Here is a 26954-nt window from a genome sequence, read left to right on the forward strand (position 1 = left end):
CCCGACCCCCGTTTCCCCGTTAACTCCCGCTACCCGCCCCGAGACACCACGGACGCGTTGGCCAGGCAGGCAGCTGTTCAAACGGGATTGAGTCGGCACGCTCTGATTGGCTGCTTTCCACCCCACCGCGCCGTGCTCCTATTGGATACGCCTTCCCGCGGTCCGCGCCCAGGTGCCCGCCTCAGGGTCGGACCTGACTGAGGACTGCGCAATTTGGGCATGCGCACTAGGGACACCTCAACGCCCGCCCCTCCGACAACCTCATTGGCTGCCTACGCACATCACTTGCCATTCTCCCCGCCTATCAGCGCTCCGCCCCTCCAGCCCTCCCGAGCGATCTGATTGGCCCGTTCTGGATCCTCACCATTTATAAACAGCCACTATTTAGTGGTTCCTTTTTACTTCTCCTTGATAAAAAAAAAAAAAGTAACGTTTTGACTCTGTCTGGTTCTGAGCTTTGTTGCCTCCAATCTCATGGCTCTGTTATAACTTAAATGCTAAACACTCCCGATTACTTTCCAATACTGTTTAAAATCTAAAGCTTCCTTACTTTGTTTCCTATGCAGTCATTCGTGCCTGCAGTTTATTTCATAACGGTTGTGCAAATGGAGCTACCAATGACTCCACATTAGTTTTCTGCCTTTAGCATTTAAAAGGAATTCCAAACAATGTGTTTTTTAAACTAGGATTCAGATTGGGAGTAACTGCTGCCTAGTTCACCAAGTAATAGCTGAAATTAAATTTAGGTATTGCTCCCGCCTAAATAATTTCATTTATTTACACTTTAACATTTTTATCATTACATTACTACCAGCCAGATTAACTAGCACACATTATTTTTTATTATAGATATAAACTAGAGGGTTTTTTTCTACAGGTATTACTTCCAATTAGTGCTCCAGTATTTATATTCCACTCTTTTAAATTTTACTACATCAATTGGGGATAATTACTGTCTGCAGAGTTTTACGTAATAGCTGCAGTAGATTATAGGCATTATTGATTCCCAAGAACTCCTCTAGTTACTGTTATTTAAATTTTTATTCTGAGTGCTTTACAGTAAATAAGTAGTTAAACTTTAAATAATAGAACCCAAGCACCTGGAATGTCCAGAACAAACCCCCAAGATTGTCGGCACCGCATTGGGGCGGCCGGGTGCAGCACCGCGCTGTGCCCACAGGGCGGCAGCACTGAGACCCGAGCAGCACCGCACAGAAAGTACTTATTTTTTTACTTTTTTTTTTTTTTTTTTTTTTTACATTAGAACATTTATTTCTCAGAGAGAAAATATAGTCTCAGCCAGCCAGATTATAGTAGGTAAAATTAGCATTTTTCCTTTACAAGCATCGATTCTTATTACATCTCTTATACCATCTGATATAAACCATTTTAGAAAGCAAATACTTCTACAATAAATACAGCAATCTGTGCTTTACAGCAGACTGACAGTAACATTTAGGTCCCGTAGCAACAGCAGGTTATTAGCCATTTCAAATTCTAAAATGTCATTTTAAAAAAGCAGAACAAAACCAAAAAACCCAGATCCCAAGATCTTATAACATATACACAGGTCACAAGTCCACAGCTGAGCTACCACCTGGAAAAGTGTATGTTCCTTTAAATAAATTACACTGTGTGCATATAAAATACCCAGCAACACAACTGAGGACTTCAAGAATGGTGACAATAGGTCTAAATAATTTAGAACAATATTTTACAACTATATAATACACAACATCCTTCTGAAGCCACACTCCATAGGCATTATTATCAATATTTTTACAAAATCCCACGCCCCGTCGCTGTTTGTTACAAGAATCTTCCTTAAAGTGTGGCTCCATGTCCCAATGTATAAGAAGTGGTAGTTTTAAAAAGTAGACCAGGTAGAAACGGCAGTGATTACTCCCCACTATTCATTATTAATTAACTATTATTTATTATCTTGACCCATCATTCTCTTCAGTATGAAAAAGTTAAAATATTTTTTTTTAATTTAGTTAGAAAGCAAAATTATTATATTCAATCTACAATCTTGGTCTGCACCTTTGGTTCTTAACAGGAAAGCAAAAAGGGAAACACAACAGAAGAGATCAGAGAAATCATAAAGTCCTTGGCTAATAGAAAAGGTTTTGTCATCAAGTTTCCAAATATCAGTTGTCCCCATTTTTGCAATGTAAACCCCAAATCAGGGATTGTCTGCAGAGCTGGGTTTACTCGGGTTTTAATGGACAACAGCGCTGGAGACCCCACACCAGGGAAAGGATAAGCGTGTGTGGGAGAGATGAAAAGGCAGAATGGTCGTGTGCTCTAACTAGTGCTTGGTTTTAAGCCAAACTGAGCCACAGGAAAACATCAGACAGACAGAAAAAAAAGGAACAGGAGCCATACACCAAATGTGCATAAATCAACACAAACGATGTTTTCTCCCTCCAACCCTGATCAACCTCAGTGCCTGCAAAGCTGCTCTATCTCATTAGACACCTCCAAAATTCATTCTGCTTCTGAAAAAAAGGAAGTTCTTCTTGCTTAGTACTGTACTAAACCATGACATGAAATGCTACTGAAACAACTAGAGTTACAGAAATCAGAATTTAAATGTGAAACTACCGAATAATTTTAGGACATAAACACAAAAATCAGGTAATTTACTTTTCATATTTAAAGCTCTGTGCATCTGTGTATGTAAGTGTGTGCAGCAGAGGGGAAAGTAACCAAAATATCTCGAGCATTTCTAAATGTAATGAGAGAAATCTAACACAAAACCACTATGTACATAGGCAGGAAAATTGTAACCTGGACTCCCAGCGATGATTTTAAAAAAAAAAAAAAAAAAAAAAAAAGTGATGGGACAATCACAACATCATTAAAAAAAAAAAAAAATGAAAAGGCCAGTGATGGTGAGGGTAACATTGGCACAGAAGTCCAGTTGGGGTTTCCATAAAGGACCGTGGTTCAGTTACACTGGTGACGGGTCCCCAGGAATTAGTCAGGGCTGGTCAACGACTGAAAAGCCTCAGCAGCAGGAGGGAGGCGAGGGAGAGCGAACACTCCACTCTGCGTGCTGCAGCAGCTCACCTTGGCTCCCATCACCCGGCAGGTTTTCCTGACCACCTCACTCCTGGCCCTGTAGACTATATATTGCATCTCCTGCCAGCTCCGCAGCAAGACACATTGAGAAATAAGCTGGACAGCCTTTTTGGCACATTTCAGGGTACTCTGAGGAGTGCTGAGAGCTGCTGAGAACAGCGTCCCCCATCCAGTCAGCGCACAGGACAATCCGCTCTGAAGGAAAAGAAGGACCAACGACCCTGACCCCTTACAAATAACTGGACGTAACGAAGGGATGATCTCCCCGCACGCGACTCATGTGGATCATGGCTCGGTCATATGCCACCTGCACAGACTTGCGGATGCTGGTTTTGCGTCCTTCCATCATCTTTAACTTGTCCACTGTGTCATCCACGCCGAGGGGATAGACTTTGTCACGGGGAAGCCACTGCCTGCAATGCAGAGCACAAAACCACGTTACTGAGGGCAGCAAGAGGGGCAAATGGGGAAAGAGCAAATGCCTGGAAGCCTCTCACCCTTGCAACCCTAAGCCTGAGCTGGTGTTCTAAAGTCAAATGCTCTCTCAAATTTCCTGCAGATTCTGACTACTGAATTGGATTTTCACGTGTCTCAATATTTTTGCGGCAATCTGACCTCCGGGTGAAGGATGCTGGGCTGTCCACCGTGGAAGTGGAGCGCTCAGACGTCATGCTCTTGGGCCAGGGAAAAGCAGGTTGGCTTCCTCATTTAGACTTTCTTGGCTGCTGCATGTTTAATTTTCCAATTTACATGAAACATCACCATTATCATCATCCCATACACCAAAGATTACATTAAATCCTCCCTCTCTGCCATAGCACTCACCACAGGCCTCTCTGCACACACTCACCAGGTTCTCTTGTTGTCAAAGAAAAGGACAAGGAAGAGCTTTTCTCCTGCCTCCGTCTGCCTCTGCTGCCCCAATTTCAACACATCCATGGGTGGGACTGGGATGGGGACTCCATTGTGGAGCAAACCCTCGCGCGGCATCTTGGGATCAATTATCTAGTAACAGGGAAAGGACATTTAAGCACAAAGCCCTTCAAATACTGCAGAGAATGCATTTTTTTCCTGTTCTTTCAGTCTATCCAAGCTAGACAGTTAAAATCTACCTAGGATGGGTAAGCAAAATTACTTGCTCTGTCTCAGCAGCGATTTTTAAACAATTTTACCGTACTCGAGGCTTCCCCTGTGGAAAGGAAGGCAGTCAGCCCAAAGGCCAAGCACTCAAAAAAAAAAAAAAAAGGAAAGCATGTAAATATGTGGCTCTGTGTAGAAGTTGATGCATTTATGCTAACTGGTGATTTAGTACAAACTCAGCATTGTGTTCACCAAAGGATTTCCCTCCCACTCTCCCTCCCAGCTCATACAATAAATGTGGCACCATTGCTGTACTCAGCAGGTGCAATTTCACAACAGCTTCGTTCTGGTGCAATTCAGTTGACTTCAGCAGCAATGCTCAGATTTATCCTGCTATTAGATCAGAATCAGGCCCAACATTTGGAGAGAGTCAACAAGCAGTGCCAGCTTTATCAGGCATGGTGAACACAGATTATAGGCATTTTGGAGAGAAATAACAACAGGTCCATCAAGTCTCCCCATACGAAGCAGAAATGTCAATGTCCAGCATTTGTGCTATGATCACAGGAGGTGAACGAAACAGCAACGGGTAGATACAATACTCAAAGTACTCTTCTTTGCCTCCTGACTTTGGCTCCTAACAGCTTGAAAAAACAGCTTGGCTTTGACATTGGCCAGCTATAGGAATTAAGACACTTTGCAACCACAACAGATTGCTATTAAAAAGCCTTTTTGGGGGGGGTGATTTCACTCTTTAGAGCCACACTAAAGCACAATTTAACTTCAGCTATAGGCACAAAGATCTAAAAATGCTTCGGCTGGCCAACATGGCTAGGAGATTGATCACCGTTCCCTCCTCTGGCCTCCCACTTTGAGGAACAACATGAACGAGGATCGCTCTTTTAGCAGAATCTGCCCTTTTTGACAGCATCAGAACTGTGCTCGGTGCCGGCCAGGCAGACATGCTGTGTCAGCTCATGCCTGGTTTCACAGAATCCCAGAATGTCAGGGATTGGAAGTAACCTGGAAAGCTCATCCAGTGCAATCCCCCCATGGAGCAGGAACACCCAGATGAGGTTACACAGGAAGGTGTCCAGGCGGGTTGGAATGTCTGCACAGAAGGAGACTCCACAACCCCCTGGGCAGCCTGGGCCAGGCTCTGCCACCTTCACTGGGAAGAAGTTTCTTCTCATATTTAAGTGGAACCTCTTGTGTTCCAGTTTGTACCCATTACCCCTTGTCCTATCATTGGTTGTCACCGAGAAGAGCCTGGCTTCATCCTCCTGACACTCACCCTTTAGATATCTGTGAACATTAACGAGGTCCCCCCTCAGTCTCCTCTTGTCCAGCTCCAGAGCCCCAGCTCCCTCAGCCTTTCCTCACATGGGAGATGCTCCGCGCCCTTCAGCATCTTTGTTGCCCTGCTGCTCTATCATTTCTGTTATGATCATACTTCCATTCACCCCCTGCAATCTCTCAGCAGTCACAACCATAAAGGTACTAAAGGGGATGGCTGCAGCCACACAGAAATTAGATGGCACAGAGATGGCAGGAAGAGACACGTCTCAAGGGATGTATTTTAAAGTAGCAGAAATGAGAAAACGTAGTCAGCCTGTCTCATGTTCTTACTTGTATAGTTACTTCAGCAAGCTCTGTTCATCAGGCTTGGGGAAAAGCAGCTGGAAAGCTGCCTGGAGGAAAAGGACCTCAGGGTGTTGGTCAACAGCAGCTGAAGATGAGCCACCAGGTGGCCAAGAGGCCACCAACATCCTGGCTGGTACCAGCACTGGTGTGGCCAGCAGGCCCAGGGCAGTGACCGTCCCTGTGCTGGGCGCTGTTGGGAGTGCACCTCAAATTCTGGGGTCAGTTTTGGGCCCTTCTCAACAAGCCCTTGAGGTGCTGGAGTGAGCTGAGAGAAGGGAACGGAGCTGGTGAGGGGCTGGAGCACAAGTGTGCTGGAGCGGCTGAGGGACCTGGGGGGTTCAGCTGGAGAACAGGAGCTGAGGGGAGACCTTCTGATCTCTGAACTGCCTGAAAGGAGCTTGGAGCCAGGGGGTGTCGGGCTCTGCTCCCCAGGAACAAGCGCCAGGAGCAGAGGAAACGGCCTCAAGTTGCACCAGGGGAGGTTGAGCTTTGATCTTAGGAACAATTTCTTCCCCAAAGGGCTGTGGGGCATTGGAACAGCCTGCCCAAGGCAGTGGTAGAATCACCATCCTGGAGGGGTTTAAAAGACATGTAGATTAAGTTCTTAGGGACAAGGTTTAGTGGTAGACTGATGTTGGGTTAACAGCTGGACTTCATGATCTTAAAGGTCTTTTCCAACCAAAATTATTCTATGATTCTATGATAACTTAACAGGCACTTAAGAGCCTTCAGTAGTACTGGCACTCCTTAGCACGAGCTGCATGTCATATCTTGCATCGGAATGGATTATGGTGCTCGCTGAAGCCAGGTTTATGGATTTCATCTTGATCGTCAAATATGCAAAGATGGACAAGTATTAAGGAAATATCGTCCAAAGGAACAGGTGCAAACACATGCATATGTTCTCATCTTTAAATCAAACATATGGTTATTGCAAGAGGATATATACATCACAAGGCCAGTTGGGCACCTACAAATGGAGTTGTACTCACTATATAGGAAAATGTATGGGCAGTTAGACACCAGTGGAAACTGGTGCATGCTTTTATAAAATTTAGGTCTTCTCACTCCAACAGTACCGATTACTTCCCCCATAGCTGAAGAGAGGAGAGATCTCCTCCTGTCCCTGGCACCAAGAGACCAAAGTTTTATGAATCCTCTGCAATGCTCTGAAACAACAAGCACAGGGAAAATTAACTGTGCAAAAGGGATACAAAAATTTTAAAAGCACATATCGCATGACTTTGGGAAGTTTTCCTTGTCTGTCTGGTTACACTGCACATTAGCACTGTGTTCTGTGCTACCTGCACTGGCGCAGGGTACTTACCAAGGCAGGGTAGGAGGGATAACCACGGCACTTGGCCCACACGAGCTCCAGAGGCTCCAGCTCAGCCTGACTCTCGAAGGACATCAGTAGAGTCCTGCCTAAGGGACAGGAGAAGATACAGCTTAGGAGAGCAATTACTGTAGTAGCAAGAGGGTTATGATAACACAAGAAATGACACCGTGATCTAACCCAGGCATGATGGCCTGCATTGTCTCAGTAGCTACCAGCTAAAACAGAGGAACTACTGTTGTACTTAAAACATACTGACAATATTTCTACTTTATTTCTTTAACCTATTTGCTTCTGCAGCCAGCAGAAAGCTGAAGTTTCACCTATTTTTCATAACAGACCAGCTATTCGTCACACAAGAGCATACATTTAATCATTACTGTGTACACATATGCATAATTCCAAACCACTTCTCTTAATCAAGACCTAGAGCAAAATGGAAAGCAAATTATTGTTTGTACCTATGTGCATCAGGTGTCAAAATGAAAGGTGATAAGATACACATCTCATCCGCAGTAAGTTTATGATAAAATTTAACATGCAGTGAGAATCCAGCCTGGCCACAGTGAATGTCCAGCCTTCTTTATGCTCTGTCAGTACAGCCATGTCCTACATTAAGATAACGCCATGATCTCCTAAACCACCAGTCTAAGTCTATGCGTGCGTGTAGTTTCGGATGAACTCCTCAATATGGAAATACTAATCAGATTCAGTTCTAGAATGAATAGCTGCTATATCACTGAAATCAAATGGGTATACAAGAGATTAATTTGGACTAGTAGGCTCCCCCAAGCCAAATCCATCCTCAGTTGGATTGATCAAGGGCAACACAGGGCACAGGCAATCAGAAGAAGTGAAAGCAGGAAAAACCTTTTATGCAACTACCTCGACATGCCTTAGGGACAGGATCTGTCCAGTGGGACCTGGACAAGCTTGAGAAGTGGGCCCATGTGAACCTCCCGAGGTTCAACAAGGCCAAGTGCAAGGTCCCGCACCTGGGTCAGGGCAACCCCTGGTATCAATCCAGGCTGGGGATGGAGGGATGGAGAAGCCCTACGGAGAAGGACTCTGGGTACTGGGAGTGAAGGACTGGACACAACCCGGCCACGTGTGCTTCCTGCCCAGAAGGCAAATCGTATCCTGAGCTGCATTCCCAGCAGCGTGGGCAGCAGGTGGAGGGAGGGGATTCTGCCCCTCTGTCCCACTCTGGTGAGACCCCCCCCCCCCGCAGTGCTGGTCCAGCTCTGGGGTCCTGAGCACAGGACAGACATGGACCAGCTGGAGAGGGGCCAGAGGAGACACAGAAATGATCTGAGGCTGGAACAGCTCTGCTGGGAGGACAGGCTGAGAGAGTTGGGGTGTTCAGCCTGGAGAAGAGAAGTTCTGGGGAGAACTTATTGAGGGCCTTCCGTACTTGAAAAGAACCTGTAAGCAAGACAAGGACAGACTTTTTTGCAGGGCCTACTGTGATAGGAGATGGGGTGATGGTTTTAAACTAAAAGAGGGAAGATTCAGGCTGGACACGAGGAAGAAATATTTGACATTGAGAGTGGTGAGACACTGGCCCAGGTTGCCCAGAGAGGTGGTGGATGCCACATCCCTGGAGACATGCCAGGCCATGCTGGACAGGACTTTGAGCAACCTGATCTGGGTGAAGATGTCCCTGCTCATGGCAGGGGCTGGACTAGATGAGCTTTAAAGGTCCCTTCCAACCTAAACTATTCTATGATTCTAGGTACCTAAATTTGTAACAGGTAATAACGCACATGCAAGTCAGCAGCCTGATCGTACAACCTGGAGAGTTCATGCAGGACTGGGACCTTGTTCCCCCTTGTTCAGACGGACATCAGCCCTACAGGGTGGCGGGACCAGAGTAGGGTGTTCCCAAAGCGCAGCTGCGGTGCAGCCATTCTCACCTGAGCTGCTGTAATCGGAGTCTCCATTCACACCTTCCAAGAAGGGTACCCGAGAAAGAGCTGGCTTTCCTCGACTTCGCTTGGGAGGCATCAAACCTCTGTTAGAAAGATATGGAAAAGCAGGTACTAAAAGAAAACAGATTACCCTTGAAAACAAAGCCAAGTAAATGGATTCTTCAGCTCTGTTTAAAATACTGCACAATTACTGTACTGGTGCACCCTTGACATGAAAAGGACACTGAGTACTTGAGCAAAATGGCATCCAAACATCTCTTCTGGTGCAAGTACACTGGACATCACATCATTTGCCATGAGCAATGAAAGGGGCCTAATGGAAACCAGGCTATGAACACGAGAAAGAAACCCAGCAAAGTCTTCATGCTGGAGAGCATATACACAATTGGACTCTATCAGCCCATGTCCTGAACACCCTTTTACATCATTACTACAAACATTTCAGAAAATTTACTATCTCTGCCTCAAGCAACCATATTTTTTCACTTCTTGTAATTCTATTTATTTGTTAAAATTTTTCTAATAACCAGCCCATTCTGAGTGAATTTGGTGCTCAAAAAGAAAGAACTGAGAAAACAGAGTTGTTACTAAATAGAATAACTGTACAAGCTATCGAAGAGACAAACGCTTGGTTTTAATTCCTTGTTTTGTGGGTGTCACATAGCTCTACTGTAATTTTTGCTATGTGAATTGCTTGCAGTTATTTTAATAAGAACTTATATCACACTTTTCATCTTCAAAGTACTATACAAACACCAACTAACAAGTCCCCATGCTTCCCTGTGAATTCAGATTTGTCTCCATCACTTACAGATGGGGAAACGGAAGCACATATGGTGGGGCCATAAGGCCAAGACATGGTTTGAAGGTGAGTTTCTGGCTCATGGTCCTGTTCTGAGAGCATATATTGCTCAGAATATCAACTAAGAAAGTCTTGCTTCTGCCTGCCCTGGACGATCTCACTTACCAAGGTCAAATGTTCTCAGCCTGCCACTCACAATGCACACAAACAAGATTCTCACATAATATAGGTTTTACCATGCAGTGAAAGGGCTGTGAAATGACTTGAGTCAGCATAAGGAGAGCGGGATAGGTAGGTACGACCAGAAAATGGGTATGGTACCCACGTATGCCTACTGCATCTGACAAAAAGATGGCAGATGTTTACTTTAAGTCTGCTCAGTGCTGTTTGAAAAGCCCAGTTCTGCTTTTAAACCTCTGACAGGAAAAAAGCAGCAATTCAGTAGGTGGCAGTAGTTCAGCTTCACCTGCAGTACTGAACTGGGTATCTGAGTTCAAGTTTTTTCTAGCTTTGTCTCTCAAGAACTGCAAGAAGGTATGCATCAGCAGATGGGATGTGTATGTATTGAGAAACAGAAGTGTAACATACCCATTTGCTTGAAAAATCAAGCACTGCTTTTGGGACCTATAGCTTAAGAGGACAGGATGGAACCTCAGAAGCTCTTTGTCTTTAGAGTCAACACACAAAATAAGTAACAGTTTGGGCTGGGTTTGAAACAAAGAAGACAAATGATAAAACCAGGCAGATAATCCACACACAGGAGGCGTTCTGGGGAACAGTTTTGCATGGGGCACTTACCCGCAGGCTTCAAACCCCAGTCCACCACCCAGGCCAGAGCTGCACTCAGAGTCAGAGCCACTTTCTGCGTGTTTTGCAAAGCTGTTAGTCACTCCTGCCAAGGAGACAAATGGGAATCAGGTCAAAGAAGCAGCAGCAGGACAGAGAGATGGTACCAACAGTGGCAGGGTCACTGTCCTACGACTGCTAACCACAAAAGTGCTGAGTACTTCAGGCAGAGAGGGAAATTCTGCACAGAGTTCCCCAGACTCAGCTACAACCAAAACGTGATTAATAAAAGGTATTTCTACCCCCAACACATGAAAAATTAGGCTGTCCCTGAAGAAGCAAGTGCTGGAGAAGTGCGCAGGGATGGCGCAGGAGAGCTCCACACAGCACCCTGCCCCGAGGCCAGGAAATGAACCGTTTGCTCATATGGCCTCAGGTGTACTTGGAAAAGACACAGAGTCTTCACAATGACTGCTGTGGACTTCTCCTCACCTCACCCCAGGTCTGGCTGCCTGGCTAGTTCCTGCCCACTGGAACAAATATAAAATGATAGCTTATTCAGTTAGAGGTTCCTTGCTGAACAGAACCACTCTAGGAAAAACTCACTCCTTCAGTTTTTCAAAATGAGATTTTCCAGTGGACGGATCAGACACTGAGAAAGCAAATTTCCCTGGGGTAGAAAGTGGTTCCCCACCACCTTCCTCTCCAGCCACTGTAAATGTCACTGTAGCTGTAAGTGGAACATTTGACTTCTTTGCCCCAGGCACCAACAGTGCTGGAAATCTTCCCTTCACTGCCGGGTTTACTGCTCAGCGCACCTACACAGAGAGCAGGGATCACCTCCAAGTTTAGACAAGAACCACAACAGAGACAGACAGGTGGGACTGGGAACAGCCCCCGAGAGCATCCCAAAGCCCAGAGCTGGCACAAGAAGCCAGATGACCATGGCCTTCCCCCATCCAGAGACCCATCACCCCCAGTCACAGAAAGGGCAAATTCATGCCAAGGCCTCTATTTTTTTTCCAGCTATAAATATGGAATGGCCACAAGGAGCACATTTCTGGGAAACACCTTGTTCTGACAATGCAGATCATGCATAAAGTGAGTTTCAGGTGAGTAGTTTGGATGCAGACATCTTTACTCAGCCCCAGGACTCCCATTCCCTCAGCCTGGTCTCGCAGTTTTCAAGGGTACAGAAGGAAGAGAAATCCCAAGGAATTACCTCTCTGTCCTGACTGCCTGGGTGACTTCTCTCCATCGCTCTCATTGCAGATCCTGCTCTGCGGCCGCTTCTGAGCTTGTCGCTCCCTGTCAGGGCGGGTGAGCAAAAACTGCCCGCTCTGCCCATGGTCCTCCCTGTTCTCCGGGGAGCAGTCCAGGCCTCTTTGCACCTTCACCCCGTTCTTAGCTTTTTTAAAAAGGACAGATGTCCGTCGGCCCACGCCACTGAAGAGGGGGCTGGTGGGGGTGTCTGCAGGCGGCAAGGCCAGTCCGTTCAGGCCATTGTCACTGAGCAGGCGCTGGAAGGCTCGACTCTCCCGCTGCAGAGCCTTCTTGTCGAAGAGATCCCTGTCTGATATCACTCTCTTCTGCAGCCAATTCAAGGACTTGCTTTCATTGATGGGTTTGAGCGTTGGAGGATCCTGCAGAGACTCCAGCTCTGAGAGGGAGGGTGCAGGTCCTGTGGGCTCCAGAGTTGGAGGGTGCAGGGCCTTGGCATCATCTGCTAAAGTAATAAAGAATCTACCTGAACATTTTAGAAATATTTGTTCCCAAAACTACCAACAGGCATTCCCATCTTTCACTAGGGCCTCAGACAGGAGAAAAAGCAAGTGCTGACTGTTGACATGCATTAGAGAGCTGGAGCTAAAAATCCTGCTGCAACCTCTCACCTTTCTCCCCTTCCTCATCCTCTTCCCTTGATGTTTTATCCAGCTCCTCTTCCTGTGGCAGAGGCTCCCCATTGGGCACAGTCTTGCTCTGCTGCTGGGCCAGCTTCTGCCGAATGGAGTTGATCTCCCGTCTCAGGAGTCGGATGCGTCGTGTCCGGGCGCCGCTGGAGCGCATGGTGCTCACTATGTCCAGCTTCTCCAGCAGCTCCTTCAGCTGGGCCTCCAAGGAGAGGTGAGCTCGGTTCTCTGGGAGGAGGATGTTATCCACTGCACCAAAAGAGATTGTAACAGTGAAGAGAAGGAGTAAGACTTCTTGAAGAAGCATTTGGGACCACTGCCACGCCTCATTCCATTTGATGCTCTTCATGAACTAAGTGCTTTAGTTCATCGATTTAGCAATTGCTAATCTCGGAGCTCAGACTTCCTTCCTTTGGGTAAAGAGCTTATGAGGAGCAGCCGAGGGAACTGGGGTTGTTTAGCCTGGAGAAAAGGAGGCTGAGGGGAAACCTTATCGCTCTCTACAAGTACCTGAAAGGAGGTTGTAGTGAGGCAGGGACTGGTCTCTTCTCCCAAGTAACAAGCAATACAACAAGAGGAAATGGCCTCAAGTTGCACCAGGGGACGTTTAGATTGGATATTAGAAGAAAACTCTTCAAAGAAAGCGTTGTCAGGCACTGCAACAGGATGCCTAGGGAACTGGTGGATAACCAATCCTGGAGGGGTTTAAAAGATGCAGAGAAGAGGTTTGTAGGGACATGGGATACAGCTGGACTTGGCAGTGCTGCGTTAAGGGTTGGATTCAATGATATTAAGGTCTTTTCCAACAAAAATGATTCTATGATTTAAGTTGCACTGTCCTCCAGTTCCCATTACTGTCCCAGGGATAACAGTGAGAAGATGTGTGTCTGCACCCCACACAAGACAGCTTACAGTCCAGGTCCTTGGCAGAAACCTACTTCATAGCCAGATTAAATGACAAAAATCAGACCACAAACAGAACTGGCTAAATAGCCTAACGTTTGCTATTCGTCTGGCTCTGCTGAAGGGCTGGCATCTGCAGGAGCGTGGCAAACAGCTGAGAGACCTACTATTATACACCAAACAAATTTAATAACAGACTGTCCATGCGCATCCACGAGGGCTGCAACATTTAAGAATCAGACGGCAGCTCTGCATGCTGGTTAGCAGCAGTATTCTGTAAAGTTTAGCCAAGTTACTCAGTGCTTTGGAGTGGCGTCTCAAGACAGCTGTGGGAGTGGATGTGGTCATGTTGTGCATAGAAAGCCTCAGCTAGAAGGACTGTTTGGGTCCCACATCACCCTCCCAGCCCTCAGTGTTCCATCTAACCTAGTTTCTCTTTGCCTTCCCAATTTACAATTAAATGTATGAGCTTTCCTTAGAGCAAAAAATCCTACATCCCCCTCTTTAAAATACCAAGTTTGTACTACAGCCACGGCACAAATCAAACAGTATTGGCAGTAACAAGGCTCTTTTGAGACAGACATGCACTAGGAGGGCTGGAGCTAAGCCTCACCTAGCTCAGAGTGCCCGGATCACCTGATATCCTGCTCTTTGAGGCTGTAAAGGAGTTAGATATATGCTCAGGTAAATAGATGGATAAGGAAATCCCTGTATGCTGAATGATGGCTATGATTTCCATGCAGGCTGAGTGACATGCTCAGAACAAAGAACACAGTAATGATCTGCCTGAAAAATATAAAAAGGTTAATAAAGACTCACCATCCTCCCAAGAAAAGCGGTAAAAGTCTTCAGTTTTGGGTGACTCAGGCAGGTGAATCCCCATATCTGTGTCAAAGCCAATGTTTTCAGCCTGCCGCCGTGCATGACGCAATATCGCTCCTCCAAGGTCTCTGAGCCGGACAGCTGCTCGGTGGAAAATCGTGTCTTTAGCATTATACCTCATGCAGTTGGTAACTATAAGGTTAAAGTCTTCCTCAAACTCATCCAATGTTCGGTACAGGTGGGACTCCAGCTTCCGCCTCATGGTGGAAAAATCCATTGGGTTGGAAATGAATTCCAGGTAATCTGGAACCTAAACATATAAAACCTGTACAATTACAAAAACCATTTACTAGCCATCTAGAGCGCATCCATCACAAGTACTCTTATTTCTGTGTCACCCAGTCAAGGCAGACACATCCTGGCTCTGCAAAACATTACTTGTCTGAGACGTGCTGAAGTTTCCAGAAAACAATACCTTTTTTTGGCCTGGAAGGATACCCACATTATGAGTCCTCTTTGAGATATTCTTTAGTCCACCAGCAGCTTGGGACAAGGTGGTTTGTGCTTCCAGGATTATGAGAGCACATGAGCTTCTGCCCAGCAATACCTCATCTACAACCCACTAGACACCGCTAGGAAAGAGACTTGCCTCTTTCAGGTTAACAGGCTCTGCAAAGATCTGGGCAGCATCCTTCTCCTGCAGCAGGTCCAGTGTTGTGCGCAGAAGTACATTGAAAGGAGTCAGCTGTAGCTCCATAGCAGCCTGCTGAACCTTGACCTGGCAATGGAAAAACAGCGATGAGCACAGTTGTCGAGGACAGGACATGACAACAGTGTCTCCCTCTGGTTTCTCCTGAATCATCACCCCAGCTCTGCTCAGTGGTAGAAACCTCAGGTCATCGTACCATGAGCCTGGCAGACTCACTGCTGAAGAATTTCTATCAAACACCTCGTCCCTTCCATGTGTAGGATGCACATTAGCAGACACCACTTTGCAGAGTCTAACTGCACAGTCCAATCCTTTTGTACGGGGAACTCCTGTTTATCCAGTCTCATAAAGCCAAAACAAGAGAAAACCCTCTAAAATTAAAAGATAATACAACTAAAAACAAAAACAGGAAGAAGCTTTTCATGCCTGGTAAATTATCCTGTAGAACTACCTACTTCGAGATCTTATCATGCCAATTAGCAACACTAGATAAAAGTTAGAAGTATGTGGACGTTTACATGAACAACATCATCCATAATTAGACTACAAAGCATAAACAAAGTTTAAGATATAAGCTCTCACACTCCAAGGCAGAAGTCAAACAACAGTGTTTAGATGTTTGCAGCTTCCTTATACAGTTTTCTATATTCTTTATGAAGTCTCTAATACTGTCTGACTGCAAGGAAACAAGGATAGAAGTGCTTCTTTCTCTTTGAACATTTTAATTTATTTGATCTCATAATCCCTCATTATGTCATTAAATCAACCCCTTCAGTAGCAAAGCAAAACGAGACTGTTTACACAAAGCAAACTGTATTTGAAGTGCTCAGCAACAAAACAACATCAATAACAGAATGAAAGAAGACAGATACGAAGACCACAGTATCCCTCAAAACAGGCAAGCAGCTGAACAGACTCAGGACTCTACCTGGAGCTCCAACTAGACATATTGTCTGTGATATCTCACCCTTTCATAAAGCACATCGTAATTTCAACAAGCTTTAATGGATTTAGCCAACTATGATATAGACATATCAAGATACCAAAAGCAAACAAAGCCCTAGAGTGATTTTATTTTTGATCCTCCTACCTAAAATACACCCACACAGCAAGAAGGACTGAACTGCTGCTGTAGATCAGGGACAACATAGCAAATCAACCAGTGCTGGCATCAAAAAGACTCCACAAAAGCTGTGGGTAGTTTATGGCCGCAAAAAAAAAAAAACAACAGCTTGCAGATGGGCTGTGATCACAGAGGATGCTGCTTTCCCTCTGCCTGGTGCCTTGCAGACATCCTGTGAGTGCCCTGGCAACACCTGAGGCCACATGTCCAGGCTCACTGTGCGCAGGGCGAGTCCTTCACAAAGCTGCTCTTGAAGATACTCATTCCAGAGAGCACGGCTGTGGCTGCAGTGACCAACCAGGTATGGCAAGCAAAGCTGGTAAGCATGGGAAGCAACCTTAACTGGTGCAACTTTGGAGAATTGCACACAGATCAAAGAGGAAAACAGGAAAGGCAGTAAACGGCCTCCATCTTAAAACTTCTTCTTCAAAAAAATGTACTCAGAGGGCAAAACATAGCAATTTTTAGCTTTAGAAATGAAGAGTAGAATTGTGATTTAGACCTCTCTCTGGAGCAGGTGTTACCGAGCTCCTGAAAAAAATAATTAAAGAGATCAAACTTCTACTCTGCAAAACACCTGGGCCATGCTCAGAAATAGAGGAGGGGCACCTACCTGCTCCCGTTTGAGTTTTTCCCTCTTACGGATAAGCTCAATGAGCAGCCGGGCCCGCTCCAAGTCATGCCGCAGTTTCTGCCAGTACTTCAGCTCTTCCTTCACTGCACTGGTCTTCTCATCCTGCTCCTTCTGCGAGATAAAACAGTGCGGGGAGATTAAAAACACAACTGCCTTCCTGCGTTTCCTCCTCTTTCATGACATCCCCTGTGAATTGCTCTCATAGTCTTCGTCCTGTCTACTTCTCTCTTGTTCAGACTATGTCTGCTCCTTCCTACAGCATTTAGCTGTCTAACAAACACAAACCCAGTCTTTCTGGATTTTATGTTACCTGTGAAGTTAGGCCTAAATCACACTGTAGCTAGACTCTAGCAACACGCTTCAGTGCACGCTCATTTACACCCTCCCTGCTTTTACACCCAAGTTCATTACAGAAGCCGGACATTATTTCTGTTGGCTGCACTGAAGAGGCAACCCAAAGCACTTACAGTACAAATGCAAGGCAAGCAAAAGCATGGGAGAAAAGAGCTATTATTATCCTCTTTGTAACCAATACGAAGTAGAGCCATGGAAAGAGACTCGCCAAAACTCAAAGGAACAGCCAACGCTGGGAGATGAACTCACACCTTTCAAGACACGGTTCAGTGGCTTTGAAACACAATCATCCCACCTCTCCAAAATCTGTAGCTTTATTAATGGTTTTGAGGATATAGACGAAGTGTGTACACTTGAGCATGATTGCCAAGAGAAGACAATCGCTTCACAAGATCTTGATGGTTTATATTTATAGAACTTTTGCGTTTAAGAACTTACTAACGGTAAACTGCCAACTTGGTACACCAAGGAAATGCTGCACTTCCTCAATTTCCAGACTGATTAGTGGGAAATATTTTTTTCATTAATCACCCAGAGCAGTCTTCATGCAAATTCAAAGCCTATAAATTCCTCCAAATACAGTAAAAATATACATGCCCAACATGCACAATGCCTACTGACAGGCTACATTAGAGGGCAGAGTCTGACAGCTTCTCTACTTCACCAACTACTTCTTGTGCCAAGCGCAGTCCTGTTTAATAGCATCGAGATCGAGTGACTCTGTACACCAGCACAGAGGAGGAAGCAAAGGAGTCCGGAGCTATGAAAATGACTAAACTTCCGTATGAATGTGCATGGGAGGGTCAGAAATTGAAGCTGCAGGAAGAATGACCCAAACTGGAATCCATTTTCTTGAAGAAGGGATCTTTAACGACTTGTGAGGAATGTGGTTTTATGATTAATCTGAGAGATTAGTCCACCAAGGGCCCATCATACCCTTGCACAATTCCAGGTCTCCTGACTCAGGGGAAAAACTCTTACCTGTTGGCTCATCCACACCAATTCTACTGACAGGACAGAGATCCCACTGATACACTAACTCAGCTCTTAAGGCATGAGCATACGAAGAAGAGACCGAAAGAGACTTAAATCAGGTCACCCCCTGATTGTTTCGCCCTTATTCCCCTTCCCATCCACGCACCAAGCACATCTCCCCGCAGGCTGCATGCTCTCCATCCTTCCAAACACATCCAGCTGGGGACAAGTACCTGCTCCACGTTCCTCTGGGACTGGAGATGCGAGTGCAGGCGCCGGATCAGGGGCACCCCGTTCCTTGCCTGTCGCTTCAGCAGCCAGTAGTTGTGGAGCCTCTGCATGAACTGGTTCTTCCTCTGGAGGGAGAGGCCACTGCAGATTTTGTTCAGCCTGAAGGACGCAAAGAGATGTCATGGAGCCAAATGCAAATCATTTGTGACTCTGCGGACCCTGGTGATACCATCAGCTTTCCCAATGAAGCTTTGCAGTGTTGTGTCAATGTGCCCACTGAGCTACGCACGCAACTGGTGTACTCTGGGATCTGCCCACTGCAAAGATGTGTCTGCTTTTCACAGAACATCCCTATGTTAGTAGCAGCTCAGCTGGAGATTCTTACCAAGCCCTTGCCACAGCACAGTCAAAGTACACAATCAGCAATTCGGCTCCAAGCCTTAATTTCAAAACTACTTTCAGTGACAAAAACCTTCCTATAAGAGATTAAAAAGAAAAAACAGCAGGATGACCCCTATCCGCCTGCCAACTTGTAATGCCTGAAGTATTTTAAAAACACTTTCACAGCCATCTGTGTAAATTCAGATGCTAGATGGGTGTTTGCCATTAGAGACTACCAGATTCTGTGTTACACGACAGTTTGGGATGACTGCTTGGCAAAGCAGGAAAACCAGTGTGCCAACAACACTCACGCAGAAGAGCACTGGTCAGGGACGATCCCGCAGAGCACGCTTTGAAAGCAGTTATTGCTAGGTCTTGACCGTAGATGGTGCTTCCAAGGTCCACGAGAGAGACTGAGTCCTCAAACCAGACCCTGTCCAGCTCCTGCTGTCCAGCTCCTTTCCATCCACCTGAAATACTCACCTGTAAGAGGGGATTTGTGTGACTGTCACCATGGGTGCAGATGAATGCCCATTGGTCATATCACCAGGCTCCTTTTTGATCTTCTGCTTCAATTTCAGTTGGTTCTTTTTCAGAGACCCTTTGGAAGGGCCAGAATTGGCTTCCTCCTCTCCCTTCTCCTTCACAGTGTCCTCCTGGCCCTCACCACTAACAGCCGGAGATCCTTTTTTCACCATCCCAGGTGGGGAATGACTCTCACAATAGGCAGTCTTGCGCACGCTGAACGTCGTGCCATTGACACTGGTCTCTCTCATGGGTTCAATCTTCATGAAGAGACCAGCCCGCTGGGCACAGGTGACATGGAAGGCAGTGTAACAGTTCACCTTGTGGCATTGGATAGCAGCTCCCATGCCCTTCTGCTTGCAGATATAGCATGTGAGCTTCCACCGAGCTGGGGGGATGTTATTTATCCCTTCAATGGGCTCCAGGAACACAGTGTTTGCAAAGCAGACCTCTGGGATCCAGATGGCACAAACCACGTGAGCCCAGCGGCCATCGCTGGTCTGCTTGAAGGCTCCACCTTTGTTCGGACAAAGGACGCAATCCACAGGGTGAGAAGGGCACTGTAAGCAGCAGCGGCAAAGCCACTGCCCCTCGGGAATGTAGGGCACGCCGTAACACTCCTGGTGCACGGCCAGATTGCAGATATCACAGAACAGGATGACATTGCTGTTGTGACACTCATCGTCCATGCAGACACAGCAGAAGGCATCCTCATCAATGAGAGACTGCTGAACCCCGTTGTTCCGGCTCTCGAGGTATGACTCCTTTTCCAGCCTATCCACCAATAGCTCAAAAGTATCAGGAGAAACCGTCCCATAACCATCATCCCTTCTCTTCTCATTGACCATTTCCAGCCATGCCAGATCCTCCTCATCCATATCATACTCCACCTCTACATCGAGGTCCTCAGGAGGCTTTTCAAAGTACCGGTAGTAGGCGGCAGGGAGAGGAGGAGCATCTGACTGGCTGAAGGAGTCCACCACACGGAAGTTGGGCTGGGGTAAGTGTAAAGACATTCCTGTTGCATGTTTGGAGCAGGACTCCTTCTTCCTGCCTTTGGAAGGTATTTTCTTAGATTTGGAAGGGAAAAGGGGCTGCTCGCTGTTTTCCTTGTTGCTGTTACACTCTGTGATGTCCTGGGCAGTCAGCTCATCCTCTGTGATGATTTTTAAGGGATCATAGATGCTGATGCGATGAAGCCGCCCATCGATGTCTACCTCCACGATCCGCTGGGCCTGAGCATACGTCAGGGTCTCCCGAGTCAGTGAGCACTTGAGGCTGTAGGGCGAAGGAGAACGCCTCCCCTCCAAGTTCTGCCGGGATCTCCTTCGAGGCTTCCTCATTGCTGCAGTCCAGAGACCCTGTAACAAAAGAGGACAGCATAAGCCAAGGAGACGTACAAATCCCACTCAACCAGATGAGAAGGGCTGAAATATCTCTTACAGCACGGTATCCAGTCTGCTCTGAATTCAGCTCAGCAAACCATTCAAGGTTCCCGAAAATTCAAACAGCACTCATCACATCTGCTTGCACCATTCACATACTAAGTTCACGCAAGCCAAGGAGCCCTTCTCCGTTCTTTTGCCTGTGGCTTATACACCCAACAGCACACAAAATGTGCTGGACGTTTTCCAGACGGAAAGGAAAGCACTGATTCTGCCCTATGAAAGCAGTTCTCAATTTTTTACTTTTTTTTTGGTCACTGAGCTCCACATGAGAAAACTAGCAGTGCTCCCTCACTGCAGGTGCAAAAAGTCCCATAATAGAGGTCATCCTCCAGCTTTGTTTTCCCTCTCCTTGCAGATGAAGCTGTTCCTTGCATCACTCTCCGGACAGTGTGCACTGAACCAACTGTGTTCTTCCCAACATGTAAAATGGGTCACAAAAGCCCAAACAGAACCAGAGCATGAACTGAGCAACGTAACAGGTGCTAGAGATGCATCTATTCTGCTCTTCGATGAGATCCAAGAGGAAGCAAAGGGGAAGAAGCATGATGACAAGCAGCATGGATCCAGATGGACCTACCAGTTTTGGCTCAGCATTAGCCCCTCTGGAGCCCAAATCCATGTTCGGGCACCTGAGCTGGAGGCACCTGCATGGAGGGTCCACAGGGGTATGGGCAGGAAAAGAGCAAGACAGGTTCCAAACCGCACCACGAACTGTGCAACAGGTTCACTCAGAGTCTTAACTAAAAGCCCAAGTCAGCTCTGCCCTTGCAAACTGCTAATCAGCAACCCAGATAATTATTTGAGACTCCGCTCCTAACATTAAGGAGGTTCCCACCAAGGGGGGGGCAAAGCAGAAGCTTGGAGCCAGTGAGACAAGCTGGGGGAGGATGGAGATGCAGGAGCCTGGTGAGCTCAAGGGGAAGGAGGGAGGCAGCAAAGAGGGAAAGCAAAGAGGAAGCCAAGTGAGTAACGCAAACGAGAAGGGCAGTGTCAGAGCCGGCAACACAAGTTATAGGAAGAAAGGGGCTAAGGCTGAAACAAGACAGAGAGGAGACAAAGACAACCAAGTGTAAAATCTCTCTGAGAAGATACGTCAGCCCAGAGCTTATATTTTGCTACGCCGAGGCCCAAACCAGCACCTCACCCTTCTTTGGAGCAATCCACACTTTCAGCCTCTTTCTGTAGGACTCACAGACAAGAAAACACACTACAGACCCATGATTTGTACTCAGCTGTTGCACTATTTCTGCTCTGTTAAGGACATAGCACCACAAACCCTCAGCCGTGTAAAAGTAAGCAGCACCTCGCAGTACCAGGACCCAACAACAATTCCTGAGCTTATTCTAAAAAGAAGTAACAAATTCCAGGAGCAACATATTTTTATGGAAAGTACTGGCTCTGTAAACCATGAAATTAAGCCACGACACAACGTGTCCCGAGAAAAAGTTTCCAAACTCTCTGCGTGCACAGAGGGACGCCGCGCTCAGCACTGGACCCTGCCCAGGCGAGCCCACCGCCTGCGGGACAGCGGAGAAGTCGCTAAGGACAGCGTGACCAGGGGGGAAAGTGAGAGCGCGCACGCAGCACCAGAAGGCTATTGGCTATTGGCAGGGACCATCCCAACTCCACAACCAATAGCGAAGCCAGGTGCTGCGGGTCTAAACGAGCGTGCGCTGAGCTCCCCTCCCCCGCCCCCCCGGCCAATAGCGTGGGAGAAGGTGGGCGGGGCCCCCACGGACACCGCAAAGAGGGGGGCCAAGATGGCGACAGGGGGGCCTGATTGACACAGAGCTCCCCATTCCCCCGTGTAGGCGCTTGCCGCCGTCACCCGCTCCTCGGCGAGGGGCCGCTGGCCGCTCCCGCCGCGCGGGGACTGAGCAGGGACGCGGCGAGCTCCCGCAGGCTGCGGCGCACCGGCCTCCCGCCTGCTCACCTTCCCGCGACCCCGGCACGGGGGTGTGTGAAGAAGAGACCCCCTGAGGGAAGGGTGTCGCGGCCTCCCGCGCAGCGCTTTACCTGGCCACTTCAGCGCGCCGCCGCCGCGGCGGTCTTCACTGTTGCCGTCGCCGCCTCTTTGGGGGAATTTTTTTTTTCCTTCTTTTTTCTTTTTTTTTTTCTTTTTTTTTTTTTTTTTTTTTTAATCCTTTCTTTCCACCTCCCCCTCCCCTCCCCCCTGGGGCGGACGGGCTCACCCAGCCGGCGGCGGGAGGGGAGGGCACAAGATGTCGGCTCAGTCCGCTCCAGCTACCGCCGCCTTCTCAGCGCCGCCTCCTCATGCCGTTGCCGCCGCTGCTCCTGCCGCTCCGACCCCGGTGCCGCTTCGCCCCATGGCACCCTCACCTTCCCCCCGCCCCCCCCACCCCCGGGGCCCCGCTTGCCCCAGCGCCCCCGCCGCTGTGTGGAGACGAAGCGGGGGAGCAGGGGACACACGCACAAGATGGAGGCGGCGGCAGCAGCGGGGCCCGGCCGAGCGGCGAGGAAAGGCGGCAGCCAGCGGGCAGGCGGGGGAGGGGGCTGCCGCGCTTCGCTCCCCCCCCGCAGGCAGGGACCGCCCGCCCCTCACCGATCCCTTCCCACCCCCGGGCCGCGCGGAGCGGGAGGTCCCCAGGGACTGCGGGGTGACGGGAGGGAGGGGGGCGTCCCTTCGCGGTAGCCTCCTAGTTGTGGGGGGGGAGCACCGCTACTTCCCACCCCCGCTCCGCGGGGCAGCGGCCTCCCGGACCCTGCTTCTGGCTCCGGACAGCCCGAGGGGGACAGATCCACCTTCCTCGGGCTGGGGTTCAGCCCTGGGGGGCACTTGCTAGGCCGGTGCCTTTCTTCCCAGAGGCCCCGGGCCACCGGAGTTGGACAGCTTGGATTTTTGCCCCAGACTCATTGGAGTGTCTTCATCCTGCACTCGCTTTTTGCAGGAGCATCACCAGGGTCTGACTTGGCTGCGCCTCCAGAGAGCTTTTTGCCTTATCTCTGACGCTGGTAGACCAAACAAGCAACATCAAAAAAGGATGGGAATAATAAGATCCTGTGTTTATTTTGTAGTCTGATACTTTAGGTCCAGGTGGCCTGTGACTGTGCAGAGGTGTCACAGGGTGGAAGGACAGTGAGAGGGGGACTGAAAGGAATGAGCAAAGAAGAAGTTACGGTTGTAGCTGAGGTAAGTGGTGAGATAACTGCAGAGGCTCCTACAGTTATCTTCTATAGTGCGTACCACATAGTTGGGCACATGCACGCTCCACCTCCCACTCAAAATCATTGCAAGTATTGCATAATTTTACCATCTGCTTTTATAGAGTTAACCAAATTGTTTTCAAAGGAAAAAATGAATGCTATTTATCCTCCTTTACAGTCAACCATAGAGCTTTTGTCTTTTAACGTATGTTAACCACGGAATCTGACAAGAGCCAAACAGTCCATGACAAGTCTGTTTTGCAAAGCACGCAGGTTGGACCGGAGCTCACCGAAGCCTTGAAAGCATGTGAAAGCATGTTATTTAATGCTGAACAGTCTTACATGTCAACCTCTAAGTGCACCTTTCTGTGTATACTTTTTAAAGAAGCTACTGTTAACACATCAGAACTCAAAAATAAATAATGATCTATTGTGTTCTTGTCATGCAAGAAATGCAACATATAAAAATATTTAAAGTCCCAATACTCCCACTGATTGACATAGGATCTCCCCTAACCTCATTAGAACAGCTGTGCAACAGGCCAGTCCTAGCCAACTCTACTCCAAGTAGAGTTTTGGGAAGACAGACAAAAAATAATCTCTAACTCATTTCCCTTCTTTATGTGAGAACTTGATTTTGATTTTAATATTGGGGTTTACTTGCATTTTTTTTTCTAGCACTTTTAGTGGTGGTGTTTTTTTTTTTTTTAATATTACAAACTTTTTCAAACTCTTTCATTTTTACCTCAGTTTTGAAGCTCTGTACTCAGATTAGCACTGGAATTGGCTTATTAGAATCCCATTAGGTTCCAGTCTTGCAAAGGTTTGCATACATGCTTAATGTTGAACATGTGAATAGCCTTGTTCAGTAGGATGAGTCGTGCGCAAAGCAGTGTACAGGCATCTCCAAAAACTGGGGGACGTGTTAGAACATCAAAACAAGTTATCCACCATTTAGTTTTATAATAGAGCCATGGAACTAATGTGTTATTTGAAAAAACATTCTGACCTTACCTCAAATCCCAGATGCTCAACTTAATTAAATTTCTTCACTGTCCTAGTTTTTAAAGGGTGCAAGTTTGAAACCAGTGGTGTCACTTCAAATGAAAGTAGCAGCCAAGACAGCTGAAACAGAGCTGGGCACCTTCACTCATATTATAATTTTCTTCATATTTATTCAAGTATACAAAACATACTTAAAAGAGGGAGAAAATTATCATTTGGAATTGAGAACTAACCTTTTTTGTGTGATTCATTAAGCCTCAAAAATTAGTAATGTTTGTATCTCTGCTTCAGTTGTTTGTTCTGTGGCTATTTTCTCCACAGTTATTGAAATTATTGCAATTGCTAAAAAGGACCCGTGTGCATTGAAGGTTAAAAAGCCTGATCTCTCAAAGGGATTAGCTTCAGCTGCCGTTTTTTTCAGCTGGATTTGCAAGTGCTCAGCTGCACTTTCTAAGACCTTAGTTTTGTGTGGAGCATATATAACCCTGTTCGGTGTCATTAACTTCAGAGAGATGCCACAAGTACCCAGCACTATCACCTCAGTGATGTTCTTTTTTTAAATCTTAATATGCAAATCAGTGTTTTAAAACCCTTTCTCAGGTGAAGTGTTCTGAAATTATGCTGATGGTAGAAGAACTTTTATTTCTTCAACAAAACTTGGCAAAAACCAGTTAACTCACTCTCGTTTAACAGAAAATCAATGAGGGCTGAAGATATATGCTAACTTTCAGTATTATTTAATAGAGCATAGTCCAACAAAAAAGGAGTTATCAATTAGCTGAAGTGCTGACTGAATCAGTTGTGAAGCAGCACTTTAGGTGAACATTGCAGTAAAAACTGTATAAACCCATATGCTCAGAAAATGGCCTTGTAGAGAGAAATTGAGCATAACATCCTGTATATCACATTCTCCTGGAAACTGGCATTTTCACAGTGTAGAAATGCTGACAGCCTCAAACATAACCATAATTAGGGCAACAAGACTTCAGCTTGTTTGGGGGAAAAATGAATTAATACTGGTCTTAATACTATTTTGGTCTTTGTTCAATCTTTCTCTTCATGTCTTGTTTCTCTTAGTTGGGAAAAGAAAAGGAGCCATAATCATGTTACGAGCCAGCACTCCGCTGACCCCTGATACTGGAAACTGCGGAGAATTCACAACACTTTCCCTGGTTGCTCAGGCAAGAGTGAGACATAGAAATACGAAGAAGTATTACTGTCCTTCATACAGTATCTCACCAGAGTTGTCAGCTATGTTTATAATTTCCTATGTTTTTCTTCTCTCCCATTTTCACATGCTTAAAACCTGAAAATTGTTTAGTCTGCTACCTAGAATGTGAAAAGGTTAAATATCAAAACAGATTCTTTTTCCTATAGGGTAAAATAAGTATACAGTTTTCCAAGAGGCTGTAGATACTTTCAAAGCTCTGCACCAAAAGGTTTCTAGGTGGTGTCCAAAACATGTCAAGTTAAAACATGTCTCCATTAAAAAATCCCCATAATTTCATACTGTCTCCTAAGAAAAAACAAAATAATAAAAAAAAAAAATTTGTTCCATGTGCTTTTTTTTTCCCCCTCTCACATTTGGAAGTACCTAATAAATATGGCCCATAAAGTTGCAACAGTTGCAACATCACAGACCTATTTAGCTGTCAAAACTTACACAGAAAGATTGTCTACAATGAAGACTTCCAAATTAAAAAAAACTGCTCTAGATAATAAACTCAGAAATAAATGCAGGAATAACAAGTAAGTCGTATTTCTAGATAAACATCTGTACATTATTTGAGACAGGCACAAAAATTCTATTCATATTAACTTCTATCATGCATCCTTAATATAAGGGCAAACGTATTTCTGGCTGGCCTAGTTTATCGAATTTAGCATGTTCACTTAATGGCTGAGTGATTTTTATGACTAAATTTTGGGTTTAAGTATGTAAAATACACAAGGGAAAAAAAATCAGGAGAGGAATATACATTAATTATGTGTCAGTGTGGGTCATATAACACACACACCTGTGCCTTGGCTAAGATCATTTCTTCTTTGGCTAATGGTGTCCGTCAGGGTCACACACCCCCCTCCGTTTCTTTCTCGTGCTGA

At 46.5% G+C, this 26954-nt stretch overlaps 1 protein-coding gene and 1 long non-coding RNA gene across 6 annotated transcripts; one reads left to right on the forward strand and one right to left on the reverse strand.

Annotated features, from left to right (window-relative positions):
- Positions 1–563: 563 nt before the first annotated feature.
- Positions 564–23584, reverse strand: BRPF3 (bromodomain and PHD finger containing 3). Of its 4 annotated transcripts, none has more exons than XM_082069310.1 (13): positions 22698–23584; positions 19192–20594; positions 18330–18486; positions 16747–16878; positions 14951–15079; positions 14299–14611; positions 12559–12825; positions 11889–12389; positions 10679–10772; positions 9064–9161; positions 7139–7236; positions 3938–4092; positions 566–3500 (listed from the first exon to the last, which is right to left on the reverse strand). In XM_082069310.1, the coding sequence occupies exons 2-13, from the start codon at positions 20574–20576 to the stop codon at positions 3317–3319; spliced, it is 3513 nt and encodes a 1170-aa protein (XP_081925436.1). In that variant the 5' UTR covers positions 20577–20594; positions 22698–23584; the 3' UTR covers positions 566–3316. The 4 variants fall into 4 exon arrangements, 3 of the variants coding, with proteins under 3 accessions (XP_081925437.1, XP_081925436.1, XP_081925435.1); XM_082069309.1 differs by having other exon boundaries at positions 11889–12392; XR_014185721.1 differs by lacking the exon at positions 566–3500 and adding an exon at positions 6804–6980 and having other exon boundaries at positions 4038–4092; positions 11889–12392.
- Positions 22380–26395, forward strand: LOC309448096. Of its 2 annotated transcripts, none has more exons than XR_014185722.1 (3): positions 22380–22637; positions 23591–23832; positions 25929–26395. It is a non-coding gene; the product is annotated as an uncharacterized lncRNA (long non-coding RNA). The 2 variants fall into 2 exon arrangements; XR_014185723.1 differs by having other exon boundaries at positions 22384–22637; positions 23718–23832; positions 25929–26374.
- The last annotated feature ends 559 nt before the right edge of the window (positions 26396–26954 follow it).

Source organism: Streptopelia decaocto (genome assembly GCF_964273445.1).
Source record: "Streptopelia decaocto genome assembly, chromosome: 19".
Lineage (NCBI taxonomy): Eukaryota > Metazoa > Chordata > Aves > Columbiformes > Columbidae > Streptopelia > Streptopelia decaocto.